The following is a 21,407-nucleotide window of genomic DNA, read 5'->3' on the forward strand; positions in this document are numbered from 1 at the left end:
GGAACCTTATTTGCTAATACTCTAAGCTAATGATCAGACTATTGGAGAAAGCTAGATCAAGTAGAGGCAGGAGGTTCTTCACCCTCGCACTAACCCTAGCCTGACTTGGCTGGAGCCAAGCCAAAGATTAGGGAAGGCTATTGATGATCCTGATGACAGTTTCACTGTTCTCTCTCAGCTCTATTGTCAATGATGATGATTGCTCTCTAGCTCTCTTTCAGTAAGACAGGTTGATTTGCAGGTATAGGCCTCCCTCCCTCAAGACCTCCCTCCTCCCAAGTTCTGCTCCAGACTGAGCCGCATGTGCTGGGACTGGTGGATATTTATAGGGTTTGGCTCCAACTGATTTTCTGCCCTGGCTCAAGGCATCTGGGGACATTCCAAGGTATTCAACTGCCAGTCTTGTCACTCAAAGTTGGTGTCCATCTTGTCCCAGAAATCAATATAACAATTTCAATATACCATGAAGATTGTACTATCATCAATTAACTATACTATAACATATAGTATTCATCCCCACTGGGGCTGTGCAATTATGTAAAGCAATTTAGATCCATAAGTTAAATGGAACCAGAATGATGCACTTCAGAGTTCTCATGTCACTTTTTTATAGTTTCTTTATCTCCTCCCTCCAAGTCAGAAGGAGAGCTACCACTTCCTCTGTCAATGGAATGTGCTGCCTTCAAGAAGTCCACACATCTATTACCTCTTTGATTTGCTGCTTCTGATCTGCTTTGAGGAAGCAAATCAGATAGTCAAACTTCTTAGTCTTGCAGCAACAATATCACAGAGCAGTTATGAATACTTATTGGAGACACACAATAAAGTCTCAAACAGAAGCAAATAGGCTCTGAGAAAAGCTTCTTCTGAAGAAAGAGTATATGGTCTTGGTGACTTGTTTTTCCTAACAGTCTCTTTTTCGTTAGCATCCCTCAGAGCAGAGATGGTCAAGGAAATAAAATGTTGGTTAACTGTTATTTTTGTCTTCAGTCTTTTCCAGATTGTACATGGGAAAGAACTTCCTGGAACATTATGCTTCTCTGAATAAATATGTCCAAATTCTTATTCTTTAATGATTGTTACAAGGTTTTTGGAATAATTTTAAAATATATCAGAAATGCACACACTCACAGATTTACCAGAACACTCAAAAATAGTAAAGGTAATTCCACACCAGACAAGTTTCTTATGTGCCATAATGTTTTGGTTTCTTATATAAGGCTTTAGCTTCAGGAATTTAAAAAAGGAAATCTTCAAAATCCATAAGATAATATCAGAGTTATAACCTCTCTAAATGCAATGTAGTTGACCAGCTGATACTCTGAAGGAGATCTAATTATCTAAAATTCATAAAGGCTGAAATGAAAAGTATATATTATTAAGAGGATTTTTCTAGCTTACTCTACACATAAGATTGAATTTAATTAAGCAAAAACTTATCAGAATGAGTGACCTACTATAGAAGAGTAATTTGGGGCATATTACAATTATCTTTACCATTCTCTTAAAAAAATAACTTTCAAAGATTTCAATGCAACTATTTTTTATCTTAACCAAAGCAAAGAAAGCACAAGAACAAAAATCAATTATTTCACTTTGAATAATTCTAATTACCTATTTAAGGCTGAAAAAGTCAATAATCTTTCTAAATGTGATGCTGTTTGTAGATCCCTTTTCCTCAAGGAATGTTGCTGGATGTTTGACAAAGAAAGGATATCATAATCTGACAGCATGGAATCAAGCTTCTCTGAAATAAATAAGAAAAATGTAATTGATTTTCAAAAGAACATTTAAAAAAGTCCAATAAGAAAGTTAGAATACTCAGATTTTTAGTGAGAAACCTATTTTCCCACTGTTTGGATATTCTCTATTCATTTGACTAAATCACTGAAGGAGTTTTAGATCTCTCCTGCCATCTAGTCCAATACATACACAGAAGGAATCTGCATTCTAATATATCTGGCAAGTAACCGTCCATCAAACTGTCAGATTGTCAAGGAAGAAAAACCCATCACTTCTCTAGGTAGCACATTCCACTTCTGAACAGTTGCTAGTAAGTTTTTCCTGATATAAAGCCTAAATTTGCTTCTTTATCTTCTATCCACTGTTCTAGATTAGGCCCTCTGGGCCAAACATAATAAATTCCTTGGTAACCCTTCAAAATCATAAAAGATAGTTATCATGTCCTCCTAAGTTTTCTTTTCTCTAGGCTAAATATGCCCAGTTCCTGATGGGGATATTATTGGGGATGTAGACACTAAATGATAACTCTAGTTCAAGTATCAATAATATGGAATTAGGTCTTGATCAATGATACATGCAAAACCCAGTGGAATTGTGCGTCGGCTAAGGGGGAGTAGGGGGGTTTGGGGGAGAGGGAAAGAACATGAAATATGTAACTAGGTTAAAATATTCAAAACAAAAGCCTAAACAAACAAATAAATAAATAAATAGGTGTGCTCAGTTCCTATTTTTATACATCATTGATTCAAGGTCTTTCACCTATCTTCATGCCCTCCCCTGAATCCATTCCAGCTCATCAGTGTTCTCTTAATCTGTGGTGCCCAGAGGTGAACATAATAATCCAGATGTAGTCTGACCAAGTTAAAAGTACAGTGAGACTATCATCTTCCTTTGCCTGGAAGTTGTGCTCTCTTGATGCTGCCCAAGATCACAATAGGTTTTTGGGGGGGCTGCTAATGCAACACATGCTGATTCACATCATGCCTGAAGGCCACTAAAACTCCAAGATGTATGCAAAATAACTGCTCTCTATTCATGTGTTATATTTATGAAGTTGATTTTTTAAATACTCAAATGCAAACTTTTATATTTAACCCTTTTGAGTTTCACCTTATTAGATTTAGCGCATTGCTCTATTCTAATGACAAGGAGACGGCATGCTGTCCCCCACCCCCCCACAGATAGAGTGCCCCTCCCCACACTGAGTGCTGGACAAGCATTCCCCTCCCCTCCCCCCCACCTCTACCCCCTTTACACCACACAGGAAAAGGTGGAAGCACTCCCATTGAGCTACTAGGCAGAGAGGTGGATGATGAGAAATGTCTTCAGGCATGTGTGCAGAGGGGGAGAGGAGTGGCCCAAGCATTCTGCTCCCCTCCAGCTCTGCCACCTGTGAGCCGCCCCCTTACCCCAGCCAGGGGAAGGAGGAAGCACTCCCATTGGGCTGCTGGGCAGAGGGGAAGGGCATGTGAAAAAATGTCATCAGACATGGTGGAGAGTGGGGAGGGGAGCAGTTCCACCCAAGTCCTTCTGCCTTTCTAGTAACAAACTCTGGGGAGTGAGGGAAGGTGGCTGTGTGCTCAAAGAGAGTGTGACATCTTTGGCACCTGTGCCATAGATTCACCATCACTGCTCTATTCTGACTCCACTGTGTTAGCTATCCTGCCTGACAGCTTTGTGTCAACATAAAAATAATTATCAGGAATAGCTCCCATTATAAAAAGAGACTAATCTACTGAAGGGAACACATTCTAAATTAAACATATCCCTCAAGAATGATGAAAAGCAATGTTACAGACAAGTTAAGGACTAATCTCTTGCCCACTGCACAACACTGATTAAAAAATATAATGCAGGCGGCAGCTGGGTGGCTCAGTGGATTTAGAGCCAGGCCTAGAGATGGGAGGTCCTGGGTGTAAATATGGCCTCAGACACTTCTTAGCTGTGCGATGCTGGGCAAGTACTTAACCCCCATTGCCTAGCCCATACCACTCTTCTGCCTTAGAATCAACCCATATTGATTCTAAGACAGAAGGTAAGGATTTAAAATATGTGTGTGTGTATGTATATATATAAACTAGAAAAATGAAAGATAATTTGCCACTTTTAAAATTATAACTTGTCTAAGTCATCTTCTACCAATATCATTCCCTCAAACCTACTCCTTCCTTTCAACTTCTCTATTTATATTATTGGCATTGTCAATCTTGCACCAGTTAGTTTACACATTTCTTTCTCACGTACTCCCCAAAGCCAACTTACCAAATTCTGTCAGTTCTCCCTGGAATCTGTTTGTTGCCTTTTTCCTATTTCTTTTGCATTCACCTCTTCATTACGATTCATCTGCATTATTGAATTAACTTATTGCATTTGATCTGTCCTATACAATACTTAAAAGTTCATTAATTCATTTTAAAAGGTTTTTCCAGGTTTTTTAAAAAACCTTTACCTTATCTTAGTATCAATACTGTGTATTGGTTCTAAGGTGGAAGAGTGGTAAGGATTAGGCAATGGGGGTTAAGTGACTTGCCTAGGGTCACACAGCTAGAAGTGCCTAAGGCCATATTTGAACCCTGGACCTTCCATCTCTAGGCCTGGCTCTCAATCCACTGAGCCACCAAGCTGCCCCCTATTTAAAAAGGTTTTGCAAAGTGCTTTAAAAATATTTCATTTTATCTTCACAACTCTTGGGAGACAGGTACTATTACTCCCATTTTAGAGATGAGGAAACTGAGGCAAAGAGAGGTTAAGTGATTGGTCCCAGTAAATGTCTGAGTTTGGATTTTAATTCAGGACTTGATGACTTCAGGCCCAGTGCTCTATCTATAGTGTCAGCTAGCTACATCTCCCCAACTCCATTATAACATTACATTCCATGTCACTGCCTCTGCCAAAAATAGTATTTTTGTCTTTCTGTATTCTTGTTTTCCTTGAGCAAAATTAGGGCAGTTTGATTCTTGATTTTCTATTTTACATGTGCTATGCTCCCTTAACCCAATAAGAAATATTAATGCCATTATATAACATTTAAGCAAGTAATACTAAAAGTATGTACATATATCAGCTAAGTAAAAACAGAGGGAAAGGTCCCAAATGCTTTTTAATAACAATAAAAAATTCAAGAAAAATGAGTATTCACCCACTAAAGAATGCCTAAATAAATTATGATGTGTGAATTTAAGAGTTTTACTGTACTCTAATAATAAAAATGAGGAATTCAGAAAAACTTCAGAAGACTTATATGATCTGATAAAGAGTAAAGTAAGAAAGCCAACAGAACAATTTTTATGATGACCAACTACAACAATGTAAAGAAAGACAACAATAAAAGACTTCAATTATAAAGTTCATAAAGTACTTGGGCATCAATTTATCAAAGCACAAAAATGACTTGTATAAATTCAGTTACAAGGTGCTCCTTAAAGAAATAAAGAGCAACTTAAATTGCTAAAGTAATATTCAGGGCTCATGGCTGGACTATGCCAATATAATAAAAATGACAATGATACCAAAGTTTTAATGCTGTGCAAATCAAATTATCAAAGGGATACCTTATAGAACTTGATAAAATAATAACAAAATCCATTTGGAAAAGCAAAAGTTCTAAGATATCAAGAGAAATTGTTAAAAGAGGCAAAGATGTAGTGAGAAAAATCACTTCTAGACCTCAAACTATATTATAAAGCAGTAGCCATAACATCTAGTATTGATTTAAAAATAGAGAGGTAAATAAATAGAACACACTAGACTAGAGAGTCAGAAGCAATGGAAATCAATAAACTAGTACTTGATTACAGACAGTCCTTGCTGGTGGTTTTTGATGCCATTTATCACATTTATTCCAAATTTTTTAAATGTTTTTATAAATGGGTGTTATATTTTGTCAAATTCTTTTTTGTGCCTATTGAAATAATATAGTTTCTGTTCATTTTGTTATTGATATAGTCAATTATGCTGATGGCTTTCCTAATACTGAACAATCTCAGCATTTCTGTTATAAAACTCACCTGATTATGGTATATGATTCTTGTGATATATTTTATTTAAAAATTTGCATCAATGTTCATTAAAGATATTGGTCTACAGTTTTCTTTCTCTATTTTAGCTCTTCCTGATTTAGGTATCAGTACCATATTTGTATCATAAAGAGCTGGGAAGGATCTCTTTCCCTATTTTTCCAAATAGTTTATCTAGTTCTGGAATTAGTTGTTCTTTGAATGTTTGGTAGAATTTACTTGGGACTCTCTCTGGCCCTACAGCTTTTTAGGAAGTTCTTTGATGGTTTGTTCAATTCCTTTTTCTATGATAGAACAACCCAGTATTTGATAAAACACCAACCATAAATTACTTTATTACTAGTAAGAGAAGTGTTGTTAGTAGGGGAGTCAGTACAAAGTGACAGAGGTGTAAAAAGCAACATAAATAAGTACTAAAAATATAAAGCAGTTATATTAAAGCTATTCTTCAAACTAAAAGCACTATAATAATCAGAATATTGAACGAAACAGAAAATAGGAGAGGAAAACAGGAAGGGAAAAAAAGCTCACAGTATCAGCAGCAAAGGACTATAAATACCAGACACCAGGTTGCTATGGCACCTAGCATTTTCCCCTCTTTTCCATTAATTTCACACTAAAACAGATATTACACAACTTTTATAATTACTCAGTTATGATATTAGAAATTAAGTTTTGTTATATTAGTTTAGAAATAAGAAAAAAAGAAGCTGGCTTGAGAAAGAATTGTAGTTTAAAAAGATCTGGGACAGTGTCAGCTTAAAATGTTGACAGTTTAATGGTTTATCTGTGGCAGTTACTCTGAGGGGGAGCTGTTTCTCTCTCTCTCTCTCTCTCTCTCTCTCTCTGACTGCTGGAAGCAGATGACATCTTTTCTCTCTCTTTTCTGAGGTAAAAGGAAAGGAGGGAAAAAATATGAAGGACCTAAGTGATTTTTCTTTTCCAACTTGGGAAACACTAGTGACTGTCTACCTTGAGGTTTCATAAATTGTTTTTATATCTGAGAAGACCACAGAAAGACCTGGTCTTTGGTTTGTACTCTGTCTGCTAAGACTCAGTGTCCTAATTTGATTCTTGCTGAGGCTAAGTCAGATGGTCTTTGTTAAATTTATAATTTTGTATAAGGATAATTGTATTAGTTTTATTGCAGAATAGGGAAAATTTGGGTTAGTCAGATCAGGAAGGATCAGTGTAGCCTGTGGAAACAGAAGAAGCAGTTCCTTTATTTGGAGATGGAGTTGGAATTCCTTAGAGTTAGAAATTGTTTTTTTTATCCATATATTCTCAACAAATAGTTTATTTTTATATAACAAGAGTTGCCTTAACATCCTTGCATCTGGCCCTGAAGGAGCTTAGGAGCTTCACTTCAATTATATAAATTGAAGATACTTTGTAAGCATAAGCAGAGTATCAAATCAGTTTATAATTAATAATCAATTCGTTTACCTACATTTATTTTTACAAGTTGCAAGATTTATTTAGGAACCACACACATTAAAGAAAAACACAATCTAATGGAAAAAGCACTAGATTCCTAGTTTTGTCATTTTCTAGCTGTCCTGAGGACATTAAGTCCTGGGGAAATCTAACTCTCTGAGTCTCAGTTTCCTCATTTGTAAAATGACCTAAATAATCTTTTAAAAATCCCTTTCAGTTCTAAATAATGTGAAACTATGATATGAATAATCATCTAAACTAATCCAAACTCCTTATTTTAATGAAGTAACTGAAGCTGAAAGAGGTTAAGTGAATTGTTCGAGGTAAACAGCAGATAGCAAAGCCAGGATTCAAACCCCAGTCATCTAACTCCAAATCCATAGCTCTTTTTTATTATACTCTGCTATTGGTTCTGCTTGCATATTGCTTGCATTCATATACTTTGGTCACCACTGAAGCACAAGTTACAGGAAGAGTCTCCTAATAAGAGTTTTCTAATCCCATGCACTATCCTCCATATTTTCAACCTATTTTACACAAAGATTTAGTAATGTTACTTCTCTGTTCAAATGTCTTTTTCCTAGAATACCAGACTATCTATAAAAGGGATTTTATGGACAGAAAGGTTCTGAGAAGAGTACTATGATAAGATCTGGTTGTAACAGTGTAAGAGATGGAAAGAAGGGAATGAAGACCAGGAAATCAGTAGGGAGAAAATAAGAAGGGCCTGTTCGAGGGGGTGCCTCCATCAGGGGTAACTGACTAATAACACACTGACAGGAAATCAGAAGAAATCCTGTTCATTTCAGAGGAAGTAGTGGACAGGATGGAAGTGATATGATATTTTAAAAGTATTAGAATAATGGGCAGAAGAAAGAAGCCAGTCTAGTTTTAAATTTGTTACAGATGACATTCCTCTTCTGAATACTCAAAAGCAGACTGTATCTCTCTTTACGTCTCTTACCAATGTCTACTTTATTACTGCTTTCTCATGCCAACTACAATATAAGCTGCCCGATGGCAAAGATCAAGTTTTATTCCTCATTCTATCACCCTTCCTCCCCCATAGCATCTAATACAATATTTTCCAAATAATAGCTATTGTTAAAATCATTACCTGGGATAAGACGGATGCCACCTTGACTGACAGGGCTGACAGTTGAGAATTTGGAATGTTCCCAGGTGCCGAGAGCCAGGGGCAAAAATCAGTTGGCTCCACCCTATAAATAACCCCAAGGAACAACAGTTGGCAGCTCAAAGCTCAGAGATCATAACTGAGCAGGCTTCTTTTGGAACAAGAATGGGACAGAGGAAGGTGAAAGGGTGGAAGAAGGGGTAAGTCTGATACCTGTAACCTGTACCTAACTGAGAGCTAGTGATCAATCAACACCACTGATAGTAGAACTGAGAGAGTATAGAGATCATCTATCAACATCAACACCAATAGCCTTCCTTAATCTCTGGCTTGGCTGTGGCCAGGTCAGGTTAGAGTTAGTGAGAGGGTGAAGACCTCCAGCTTCTATCAGCCTAGCAATCTCCAGACTTGATCAACGATTTAGTTTAGTAGCCAAACAGATAGCAACAGGGTTCCCAAATCCTCAAACCTATTACCTTGTTTCCTTTCCCATTAATAGTTAATACAGTGATTTACCAACAAGCACCTTTCCTGAGTGGTTATTCTACCAAAGCCCTTGGAAAGGGGAGAATCAATACGTGGTCAGATAACGTTTCCAATAGCCAATCAATAGCCTTATCAACAACTAATCCAACCTCAGGTTGGGGCCTAGTGAGGTTAACCATCTATATTACCTCTCAAAGGTTCCCAACCTGAGCAACTGTTAGAAGGAAGCAACTGACAGGCTTAATCAATCAAGCCTGTCAGGGAGGAGAGGCAGAGAGACATCCATAGCTATTGTGAGAGAAGTGTGTGTTTCCTCCCTCACCAACTATAGCCAGCTTAGGCCTTGGGCACCTGATCCCTCCTCCATTCATACTATTTCTGAGATCTACATATCATCCATCCTCCAAGATCTAGAGCAATGATTCCCAAAGTGGGCACTACCGCCCCCTGGTGGGTGCTGCAGCGATCCAGGGAGGCGGTGATGGCCACAGGTGCATTTATCTTTCCTATTAATTGCTATTAAAATTTTTAAAAATTTAATCTCCAGGGGGCTAAGTAATATTTTTTCTGGAAAGGGGGTGATAAGCCAAAAAAGTTTGGGAACCACTGATCTAGAGGAAGATCTATAAAGGAGTTATATAAAGATTTATTAGGGCTTTTCATTCCTTTTTAACACTATAAATGTTGAATAAATGATTTGTGTCATCTTAGAAACTCTGAACTAGAAAGCCAATGATTAGAGAAAAGACAGTTTTAAACAGTTCACTCAAAAGTTCATCATATTTTTCAGTGGAATTTTCTAACAGAATTTTATATTATATTAATTTTATTATTATATTAATATGTTTTATATATTAATTATATTGATTAATTTTATATTATATTTTATATTAATTCCTTCATTAAAGAACTACTAATCTTATAAAAGATGTATACATTGATTACAAAAAGAACTCAAGTGGACATAATTCATATTTTTAAATCCAACTTTAGTAAACATGACTGAAAATTAAAATGCTACCTATGCCAAACATTAGATAGTTTTCTAACAACTTTGTCTTAGAATTCAGAAGAATAGGTAGAATGAGTCTCAAAACCAGAAAGCTCTGAGTTCAAATCCTGTGTCTGACTGAGCAACTCTGGCCAGGTCATTTAATTCTCTTAATGCTCTAGGAAACTTTCTATAATTCTAAGTTGCAGAAACAATACTCGAGCATTTCCTATACCAATTAAATCAAAATTCTAACCACTATCCCAATCCCTACAATTTAGAAGGGTTTTTTTAGGGAACTAAGTGTCATACCATAGATTTGTGGTCCAGGGATCTGAGTTCCAATCCTACTTTGAATGCTTACTACATTTATTATTTGGGGCAAGTCAGTTAAAAATTCAATGTTTCTTTTCATCTGAAAATATAAAGGTTGGACTTCAAGTTCCCTTCCAGCTCTAATTCTATGAAATCTCTGATTCTACTGATCATTTACATGGCCTAAGACGTTTTTATGGGTTTTTTTTAACTTCTCAAAGAAGTATAAGTTGATATCTTTTTCCCGTCCCCATTCTCCCTCCCCACAAAAGGTGTGAAGAATCACAAATCAATAAATATATCTCTGTCAAGCAAATACATTATAAATCAGTCCACTGAGGTTATAGCTGCTTCAAAGTATATTTGTGTCTGATATTTATGCTGTTGATAATTATGTTTCTCTGCTTAAAGGCTTTTTTTCCCACTTTGCCTTCATAACTTTTCTGATAGCCCCTTTAAGGGCAGTTAGGTGACACAGTGGATAAAGTCTTGGACCTGAATTCAAATCTAACCTCAGACACTACCTGCCCCTGTGCAAGTCACAACCTCTATCTGCCTCAAATGGTGGTGTTAATAATAGCATCTACCTCACAGGGTTGTAAGGAGCAAAAGAACTAATATTTTGTAAAGTGCTTAGCCCAGTGCCAGGTACATGAGATCTAAGGACACCATATGAATCAGTTGTCATCCATGTCTCTATGCCTGTTGTATATGGCATCCACTCCTGACAGCCCAAAGCCATCTTCTGAAGTTATAGATGGGATCTTGTGGGTAATTTTGCCTGGTTACTTAATACCTCTAAGTTCCATGAATGACACGAATAAAAAAAAATTTTGTTTAGCACTTACTAAGTGCCAGTATTTGTACAAGCACTAGAGATACAATTCAAAAGGGAAGAAAGCTCCACCCAAAAGGAAATTACATTCCAATAAGAAGAGACAACACATATAGGGGAATGGAGACCTAGAGTTTCCAGGACTTGTTGTTTCAGAGTGGTTATGATTATAGTTCCAGGAAAGGAAAGTGAAAAGGGGAAACAGGAGTAAGCACTAAGAGTCTGGGTAGCTGGTTAAGGGAAGGTAGGTGGAGCCCAGGCAACCACCAATAAATACATAGAAAACACAGGGTCAGAGTTCTGGACATGAAAAGGTAAAATCCCCCAAATCTTGAGGGAAGAATAGAAGAGGGTACCTGTTCAGTTCAAGTCTTAGAACACGGGAACTGAGGAAAACAATTTATAGATTTTTAGCTTTGGGTCTGGAATTTTACTCTGGTTTGAAACAGAAGAGGAATCATCAAAAAATGGCACAGGATAAAAGGGTTGGACAATAAATGTGGATAGGGCAGAAGAAAAAATGTCAGTAAATCCTGGCACCTAGCAACATCTTAAATAAACTATAAGAATGCTATTCATTCTTCTTACTATTGTGTTCTACTGAGTTGATGCCATTCCTTCAGTCCACACACAAATTCACATACATATTTTCTTTTTAGTAGTCTATTTATATTTATGATTTCAGAGCTGGAAGGTACCTTGGAAGTCATCTCAAAAGTCCACCACCCCCACTCATAGACAATAACTAAAGTCTTAGGAAGCTAAGTGATTTGTTCCTAACTATTTTTCTCCAACTGTATTTCAGATACTTTCCCCAAATAAGAAGACTGCTTTACTCTATTGGCAAGGGAATGAAAAAGAATAACTCATATTATTCAGTTCTTAATAAGTTAAAAAACACTATGCATATGTTATCTTACTTGGTTCTCATGACAGCCTTGTAAAATAAATGCTCTGTAAGAGAAATACCATCCACATTACAACCCAATTTTATAAATGAGAAAGTTTAAGCTCTGGTTAAGAGAGTTGATATTACTAGCAGGTCACACTGATATCAAGTGGCACCACTGGTCCAGAACTCAAAGTCAATACTTTTTCTACTACAATACACTGTTTCCCAAGAGTATGTCTAAGTGAGTTTTCAGTTTTGCATTGCTGCCATGAATCTTTGGCTCCAGAACTTTCCTGGTACAGGTTAGTACAAGACCTCAGTATCATTCAAGATTACAATCAGTGCTGTTGACATAAATTAATTCAGAATCTCATGGCTCTAGTTCCATCAGTGAAAACTCAACCCACTTAACCAATCAGTTGCCAAAACTACTGATTTCTTTGACCACTGCTTTTCTCACGACCCCCTCACTCCAATCACACAGCCAGAATCCTAGTCTGAGCCCATCAATTCTTGCCTGCACTGTATCAATTGTTTGCCTCAAGTTTCTCCCCATTTCAATCCAGCTGCCACACAACTGCCAAAGTATTTTCCTAAACTGTCAATATGCCCCTGCTCAATAGATTCCAATGGCTCCCTATTACTTCTGGGACCAAATATAAACTCCTTTGTTTGGCACTTAAAGCTCTTTACAATTTAGTCTTCCTAGCTTTCCAGTTTTCTTATACTCTACTCTCTTCCTCATACTCTATCATCTGTCCATACTACCATACTGGCCCACTTTCTATTCACCGACTACAACTCTCCATTTCCCTTTTCTGTGCCTTTATACTGGCTGTCCCCCAAGTCTGAAATGTTCTCCCTCTTCACTACCACATCTTAAAATTTCTGGCTTCCTTCAAGACTCAGTTCAAGCACCACTTTCTGAAGGAGGTCCCTTCCCTGTTCCCTCCACTACTAGTGCCTTCCCTACTAAGGCAACTTTATATCTACTTTTCATCTACATTATAAACACATACATATTATTTGTATACATATGCTCCCTCCCTAATTAGAATCTAAGTTCCTTAAGAAAAGGGATTGCTTTTGGTTTTTTTTTTTTAGTATTGGCATCTAGCACAGTGCCTGGCACATAATGATCAATAAATATTTTATGACTGATAAGAGTATTTGAGCTATCAATAAAAGTATGAAGCAAAAATAGGTGCTATGAATAACTTAAAAGCAAGAATTAATATGTGGACAATCTACCAGCTGATAATTAAAACCTGGATAAATAAGATTCCAAAATGCACATTTCTAATGCACAAATTTTCATCCTTAATTTATGAATTATACTTTTCTTCCTCTTGTCTTTTTTTAAAAGCAACATATAAGGAAAAACAATTTTGAAATCACAGTGATTTTAATACACCCCAGCTGCACCATATCATATGACTAGATTTGCATGACTCAAAATTTTCCTAAATTATGCAATTCATTACAATTCAGTTGAACTAAGCATACATGACCTATGAAGAAGATCCCATCCAGCTCTATGGTTCTATTGTGTATTTTTCCCCTATGAAAGCTATTGTCAATTCTAGAATGATCAATATTCACTATGCATATGCTAGTATATACTAAACAAATAGAATACTATATGATAAGTGAAGTTCTTTAGATATTGAAACTTGTGGGTCCTGAGCCACCTTTAAATCTTTGTCACTCTGACAGGAGCAAATAGCATATTTTATTATTTTTGATATTAGCTATCAAAAGAATAGCAGCTAGATGATGCAGTGAGTGGGTAGAGTACCAGGTCTGTAGTAAGGAAGACAACTTCCTGAGTTGAAAACTGGCCTCAGATACTTATTAGATGTGTGACTCTGGGCAAGTCACTTAGCTCTGATGGCATCAGTTTCCTAATCTATAAAATGAGCTGGAGAAGGACATAGCAAACCACTCTAGTACCTCTGCCATGAAAATCCCAAATAGGGTCACAAAGAGTTGGATGTGACCAAAAATGATTGAACAACAATAAAAAGAATAAGCTATTCTTTTTTAAAAACACCCACAGGATTTATGTTCTTAGTGTACAATCTGACAGTATGTTGATAATATGCCCAAATCATGAAATCATGCCCAGATAAACATTATCATTCACTCTATATGTTCTATTTTAAATATTGTTCTTCCATGATTCTTTCCTAAAATGAAGTTGGAACACTTAGAGCTTAATAAATTGATATGTGACCTAGGAGCTTGTCGAAAATTTGAAGTGCCAGTCTAAAATTTCAGCTATCAAGGGGGAAAAAAATGGAAAATTGTAAAGGAAGAACAGACAACATGTTAGTAAATGGCATGGGTTCCTAATATCTTACCAGGATATCAACTAGTCTTCCAAGGTCCAATCATATCCATGTATATATTATATTCCTGAGTAGAATTATTATACTATAAGTTTCTTGAGAGCGAGTACTCTCTTTTATTTTTGTATTTACAGTTCCTAGGATTTTTGTTATTTAGTTCATTTCAGTCATATCTGACTCTCTGTGACTTCATTTGGGGTTTTCTTGGCAGAGATACACTAGAGTGGTTTGTCATTTCCCTTTCTAGCTCATTTTACAGATGAGCAAACTGAGGCCAACAGGGTTAAGTGACTTAACCAGGGTGACACAGCTAGTGTCTGAGACCAGATTTGAACTCAGGTACTTCTGACTCAATGCCTAGTGCCACCTAACTGCCCAGAGTACCATACATTATGCCACCTAACTGCCAGTGCCTAGGATAGTGCCTTCCAAATAATGCTTAATAAAGGTTCCTTAAATTGAACTGAAATGACTTGCAACCCCTTCTTCAATCCCTTTCTCTGGAAAGACCAGGCCTTAGCTAGAACAAGTGCAGTTAGAGCTGAAAAAGTCAAAGGAACCAAAGAAGCCTTCAGGGCACATTTTCAAAAGGACCCAAACAGCTACAGTTTAGTACAGAGATTTAAGCTTTTCAAATTATAAAGATAAAGCACATCAAAAGGTATGGCAAGAGGGGAGGGGAGGAGGGAGGAGGGAGGAGAAAGCAAGCTTTGGGAAGGAGCAAACTCAAAATGGCAAAAGTGTAGGCAGGCTCAAAATACTGCCTTCCTTAGAACCAGAAAAGGGTAATTGCCTCAGCATCCTCAACCCTCCAGTGAGAAAACAAGGAGGCAATCTTATTCATATCCAACTACTCATGATCCCACTTGGGGTTTTCTTGGCAAAGATATTGGACTGGTTTGCCATTTCCTTCTCTAGCTCTCATTTTACAGATGAGGAAACTAAGCAAACAAAGTTAAATGACCAGTCCAGGGTCAAAGTTAGTAACTGAGTCCATATTTGAACTCAAAAAGATTCATCTTCCTGGCACTCAAATACTATATCACCTCACTGCCCCAAGGAGGAAATTAAGTTGCTCAAGCATGAATAGCCTAGTGAGAAAGAGGACGAAATAAATTCTCCACAAAGTTAATCCTATTTGAGAATTTTTGTGGATGTTTGATAAAACTGTATCTATAGAAACTAAATATATACATATATTTAAGAATATAAAGAAAAAAGAAAAAAGAAAGGAGAAATGGAAGTATATTTTGTGGGCATCAGAAATTGTGTTTTATTTCAATCTAGAAAGATTTGAGGCAGGAAGGGAGTGGAGCAGGGAAATTTAAGCCAATGAAAAATTTACAAAATTTAAGTAACTATGTTTACTGAGTGTTTTGTGTGTTTAAGTGTATGGCATACAGACAGAAATTCAACTAATTCTATCAATCAACAAATACTTATAAAGTGCTCACTATGTGCCAGGCAATGTGTTAGGCATTTCAGTACAAAGAACAACTATACCCAATGAACTTACATTCTAATGAGGAGGCAATAAGCACACATAAAATATATATAAACTAAATAAATTCAAATGTATTCAAAGTGGTCAAATATAAGGTAGACTGATCCCAAAAGGCTTCAAGCAGAGGATGGTACCTGAGCTACATCTTATTTTTTTAATTTAATTTTATCATTTTTAAAAAATTTAATAACAAGTTTCCACATAAGTTTTTTGAAGTTATATGATCCAAAAATGTATCCTTCTGTTTTTCCTTCTCCCCTCCCAAAGCTGGTAAACAATTGAATCTGTGTTATAATTGTAATATCATGCAAAACATTTCTATATTATTCATTTTTGTACATTAATAATTTTATAAAACCAAAATCCCAAAATATATACCCAAATAAGCAAATGAAAAATCATGTTTTCATCTCTATTTCTACTCTAAACAGTTCTTTCTCTGGAGGTGGACAGCTTTCTTTTTCATAAGTCCCTCAGAACTGTACTGGAACATTGTATTGCTAATAGTTAGCTAAGTCTATCACATTTGAAAGTTCTACAATAATGCTATTGCTGTGTACAATGTTTTCCTGGTTCTGCTGAGCTACATCTTAAAAGAAGAGAACCTCTATGAATGAGGGGAATACATTCCAAGGAATAGTAAGTTCAAAGGAAAATTGAGATGGAACCTGCAGTACTATCATGAGAAGATAAGTTTGGCTGGGTCACAGAATGTAGGAAAGAGAGTAATATCCAAAAGAGCCTAGAAAGATATATTTGGGCAAATTATGTAGGGTTTTAAAAGTTAAGCAAATGAGCTTACATTTTATCCTTAAAATAAGAGAGAAGCACCAAAGTTGGCTGAGTATGAGTCTCATGGTTAGTTATGAACTTGAAGGAAAAGTACTTTGGAGTACTGGAGTAGGGAGAGACTTAGGACACCAATGAGGTTGTTGAAATAATCTAGGCTGAAGGTGAATAAGTGGCTGAACTAAGGTCTTGTGAGCTAAGAGAAGGAAATAGTATGAGAAAGATGCTGTGAGGTTAAAAATGGCAAGATTTAGCAACTGACTGGATACTTGGAGGGAGAGACGGAAAATTAAGATTCCAGAACAATGCTGTGATTACAAACCTGAAACACTATGATGGCAGTATTGACTTCAACAGAAATAGAAGGGTGGAAAAGAGAAATATTTAGGAGGAAAGATGAGTTCAGTTTTGGACATGTTGAATTTAAGATCAAGGTAATATCTAGTTTGAAATGACTAACAGGATAACTTATGTTGCAGGACTCAAGCTCAGGGGGGAAAAAAAGTGATATAGATATACCTATGGATCTGGGAGTTTTTTTGCATAAAGACGAAAGCTTAACCCATGAGTTTAGTTTCTAGTGTTGTTTATCCTTCATTTAGAAGAAGACTAGTGTCTTAAGTTGCACATGAATTGGATTTAAGTGAGGCAGAGTCTACAAAGTCTTCAGCCTTACTCTTTCTTCCAGAGTCAACGAAGTCTAGTGGTCAAGACAACTGGTGATAGCCCAGGATGCAGTAGAAGACCTGGGCATCTTCACTGGCTGAGCAGGTTCTAAATAATCCACAGCATCTGCTTCAGCTGACTTCATGACTGTTGAAATGACCTGTTCTCATCTACCCATTCCATCTGGAGAAGTCTTCACATGCTTGAATAGACATCTTCATCACTCACTAACAGGTTTAAGGCCTGTGGGTTATTCTCAACCTGATTTAGTCTGTTTGCCAAGATGAATTTACTTTACCTTTGGTGTCTACCTGTCACCTAATTCTCATCTGTGCCTGATTTCTAGTAAATCAAAGTATTATCCTTATTGATAATATAACCAATGAATTGATGATTGATTTCAATGATGTATTTTCTTTAGATGTGTAATAATAACAGCTGCTAATATTTATATAATTCTGTAAGATTTGCAAAACACTTTACATATGTCATCTCGTTTTATCTTTTCAACAACCATGGAAGAAATGCTATTATTATATAACCCCATTTTACAGATGAGGAAATTGAGAAAGAAAGAGATTAAATAACTTGCCCAGGGTCACACACAGACTGAGGGAAGATTTGAATTCAGGTGTTACTGACACACCAGGTTCAGCACCCTACTCCAGTTTTATTATTGTTGTTGTTATCCCTTCTTCAGTACATAAACAGTCTAAGTCCTTATACCACTTCTTATGTGTATAGTCTGTAGATCATCACTGGAAATAAGTTATAGTCTACCTGTGCCTTACATAAAGTACAAATGGAAAAAGAATTTCTTATAGGCAGAAAGGTACTCCAGATATTCCTTTCTGAATAAGCCCTCAAATATATTTATATTTGTCTTCCTTAAAGTCTGCTCGAATTTCAGGCTAACAACCCAGATAGCAAAAATTAAATGGATAAAAAATAAATTTCTAGATTATGGCAGGCACTTAGGCCAAAATGCTGAGTTATTCCGTCAGTACATACATCAAATTCAATGTCTTGGCCTTCTATTAACGTATACAGCCTTAGAGTATCATAACAAGAAATCAAAGAAATGGGGGGAAACATACAGAAGAAAGAGACCAGAATGAAACAAAATTCAAAGAACAACATGCATTCTAAACTACAATTATGTAATTAAAGATAATAACAGCAACAAGTCTATAAAATACATAAACCAATAGGATAATTTGGTTACTCCATGTTAAAAAAGTCTACACACATCTCCCCCCCCCCACATAGCTAAGAAAGTTGACTATATATGTGAATATATATATTTACAAGGTTTTTTCATTGTTTTTCTTGAGCTCTTATTTATATATTTGAATACCTATATTTAAAAGAATTGAAAATAAAATTTACCTGTGCTCTGGGGAGGGGGGAGGGGAAGATTATACCCAAAATACTAAGTGTCTCACACAAGTCATGGACTCCTTTTTCCAAATATTCCACAAAACAACAAAAACATTAACAAGAAAGTTTCCTCATACTTGAAATTTTCTGAGACCAAGTGGTTTGGGCTAGGGTTTTCAGCATGTTCATGTTCATGAACTCATTGTTCATGTCTAAGAAAGTAATTATCTTACTCTATTCAGAATAAGAAAAAAGAAAAACAGAATTTAAAAAATTAAAACTAAGACATTAAAAAAAGACTTGAATGTGCACCTTAATATGCACAGGCTATATAATATAGCCTCATACCATGAATATAAAGGCATTTAACAGCTTTTTGATTTAACTACAGGAGGCAAAGTGCTTAAATGTTGGCTCCTGAAAGGTAAAAAAAAACTCATAAAAATGTTTCTTCAGACTATCTTCCTCACTGTAGAATCCATACTAAACTTCAATTACCAAAAATTACTTTGTTGCTTTACTTTATGAACTTCTAGCTTAAAAATACACCTCCTGTAGAAACTCTAAATAGAAATTAATTTCTTCCAATCTATAAAAATTCATGATGCTATTACCTGCAGCTTATTTTCTTTTTTTTTAAAAGGCCCCAAAACCAAGTATTCCTGCTTGTTTGATTAAATGATAACCACTCAGCCAGGGTGACTTTCCCAATGAGTCCAAATCACTTAACAAGTTATTCAACCAAGAAATAAAAGAACATCTTACACAAATTTTCCCCTCTGACACTCTCAAACTGAAACAGATACCCTGCCACCCATTTCCCCAGTAAGAGAACAGACCACCTGCTCCATTCTTCAACAGACAGAAAGACACTTCACCCTTACTTCTCCAGACACATAAAACACCCAGCACCTTTCCCTTCTCCTTTTCCCAAAGGGAAACACGTACACTGACATACCTCTTCTGAAAGGAATCACATTCATACATTCCCCCAAGGGAAAAAGAAATCTCCCCCCTCAGCCTAATTTCCAGACACAGTTAAACAAATACCCTGTGGGATGGAATCTCCTGCCACATTACAGACTTACAGAACTTAATGCCTCCCCACAAACCCTGTGCTCCCCACTTATCCTCTAAAAAGTCACCCTTCTACCCTCTCCCATTACTACTCTTAAGGCCTCCTCTCTCTGTGAGAGACATCCCCCTAAACAGTTACAGATTCCCATGTTTATACACATCTTGACAATCCTCTCTTTAAACTCACCCTCTTTTACACTCAGACAGAACCCCATCCCACCGTCCATGTGACATCTCTTTACACGCAAAGTCCTCTTATGCAAAGATCCCCCTTACACAGTGAGACCTTCCTAGGTCTACCTTTTACACACGACACCCCCCATATTCGGTGACACACCCTACAGACCTTCATACAATGACAGACCCGCTCTCATACACAAAGTGACAGATTCCCATGTAAACACAGACATTAGCAGACTACCACTATACACACAGTAACACACATACACTCCAGTTTCCAGCAGCCAGATATTTCCTCCTCCTCCCCGCATACCCACAGCCCGGTTATCATCCTGCCCCGCCAGCTTCCAGGAGCCCAAGCTGACAGAGCCAGGAGGAGCTCCGGTCTCACCATTCGGAGGGTGGGAGTCATGACCGGGCCCGTCCGGGGGTCTTCTCGCCAACAGAAGGGGGAAGCAGCTGGAGAAGACTAGGACGCATAACTTCATGTTGGCGGCCCGAAAACTCTTCCTTCTCTCGGGCCTGGGGCCTGGGGCTCGGCTCGCACCCGAGACCCGGCCCCAAGCTCCTCTCCTTCCTCACGGCCACCCCCTTTACCACTAACTCGCCGGCCCCCGGAAGTCGGAGGAGAAAGACGACTTCCCGCGAGAACCACACGCTCCGTTCCCCCAGCTCTGACCCGCGGCTAGCGACCGCCTACACCCGGAACTTCGGCCTGAGGCGCGGCATGCCGGGAACGAAGAGCGAAATTCCGCCCATTGCGCCAGACGCCCAACCGCAACTGCCGTCGCCGCCATCTCATGACGCGTTCTGGGTGGCCCCGCCTCCTGGGGGGGGCGGGGGCCGAGATTTTGCCCTGACGCGACCCGACCCCGCTCCGGGGTCAGCTCGGGCCTCAGCCACTCTGTGCTGGGTTTGGGGAGGAGGCTGTTGGAAAGTCGTGGAGGGTTATCCCACTCCACAACGATCCGTAACAATTCCAACTGGGTGTAGAAGTGCTTTGTTTACAAAGCATAGGATGTCTTTTGTTTGCTTGGATGCTCGTAACCCCAGGAGGGCTGCAGGGTCGTTAGCTCCATTTTACGGAGGAGAAAGACTGGTGAAGGTATTGGAGGAAGAAAGCCTTACTTGAAGCCAAATCGCTCGAGTTCAAATCCCATCCCTGGCAGACCAAGTCAGCTAGCATTCATTAAGCGTTTACTGTGTTCCAGGCATTGTGCTAAATGTTAGGTCTATAAAAAAGGCAACAAAAAGTTCCTGCCCTCAAAAGGGCTCATAGTCTGACTGTTGCGCTGCACCTCAGTTTCCTCTTCGGTCAAATGAGAGTTGGACCTTAAAGACCATCTCTATGAATCTAAGAACACAGCTGTGAGGAAAGCAGTTATTTAAAACTTTGATGTGCTCTACTATGTGAATAGGAATTATTTATCCTCTAACAAGACTACAGAGCTCTTATTAAAGCCTGGGATTCTATAGTATTTCCCTCCCCAGCTTCTGTTATGGGAAAAATATCTCCTTTTTGAATTCATGTGGTAGGTAGGTAAGTGCTGCAGAAATAGATATACCACAGACATTATAGAAGTGAAAACCTAGGTTTTATTATGATTAAG

At 37.6% G+C, this 21,407-nt stretch overlaps 1 protein-coding gene across 1 annotated transcript in view; it reads right to left on the reverse strand.

Moving 5' to 3' along the window:
- ADAM17 (ADAM metallopeptidase domain 17) overlaps positions 1-20,350 on the reverse strand; it is a 61,764-nt gene extending 41,414 nt beyond the window's left edge. The window contains exons 1-2 of the mRNA XM_044663629.1: positions 20,189-20,350; positions 1,615-1,747 (exon numbers count right to left, since the gene is read on the reverse strand). Of these exons, the coding sequence (XP_044519564.1) occupies positions 1,615-1,747; positions 20,189-20,285 (230 nt within the window). The 5' untranslated portion in view covers positions 20,286-20,350. The remainder of the gene's footprint in view (positions 1-1,614; positions 1,748-20,188) is intronic.
- Between the last annotated feature and the right edge of the window lie 1,057 nt (positions 20,351-21,407).

Source organism: Gracilinanus agilis, chromosome 2, assembly GCF_016433145.1.
Source record: "Gracilinanus agilis isolate LMUSP501 chromosome 2, AgileGrace, whole genome shotgun sequence".
NCBI lineage: Eukaryota > Metazoa > Chordata > Mammalia > Didelphimorphia > Didelphidae > Gracilinanus > Gracilinanus agilis.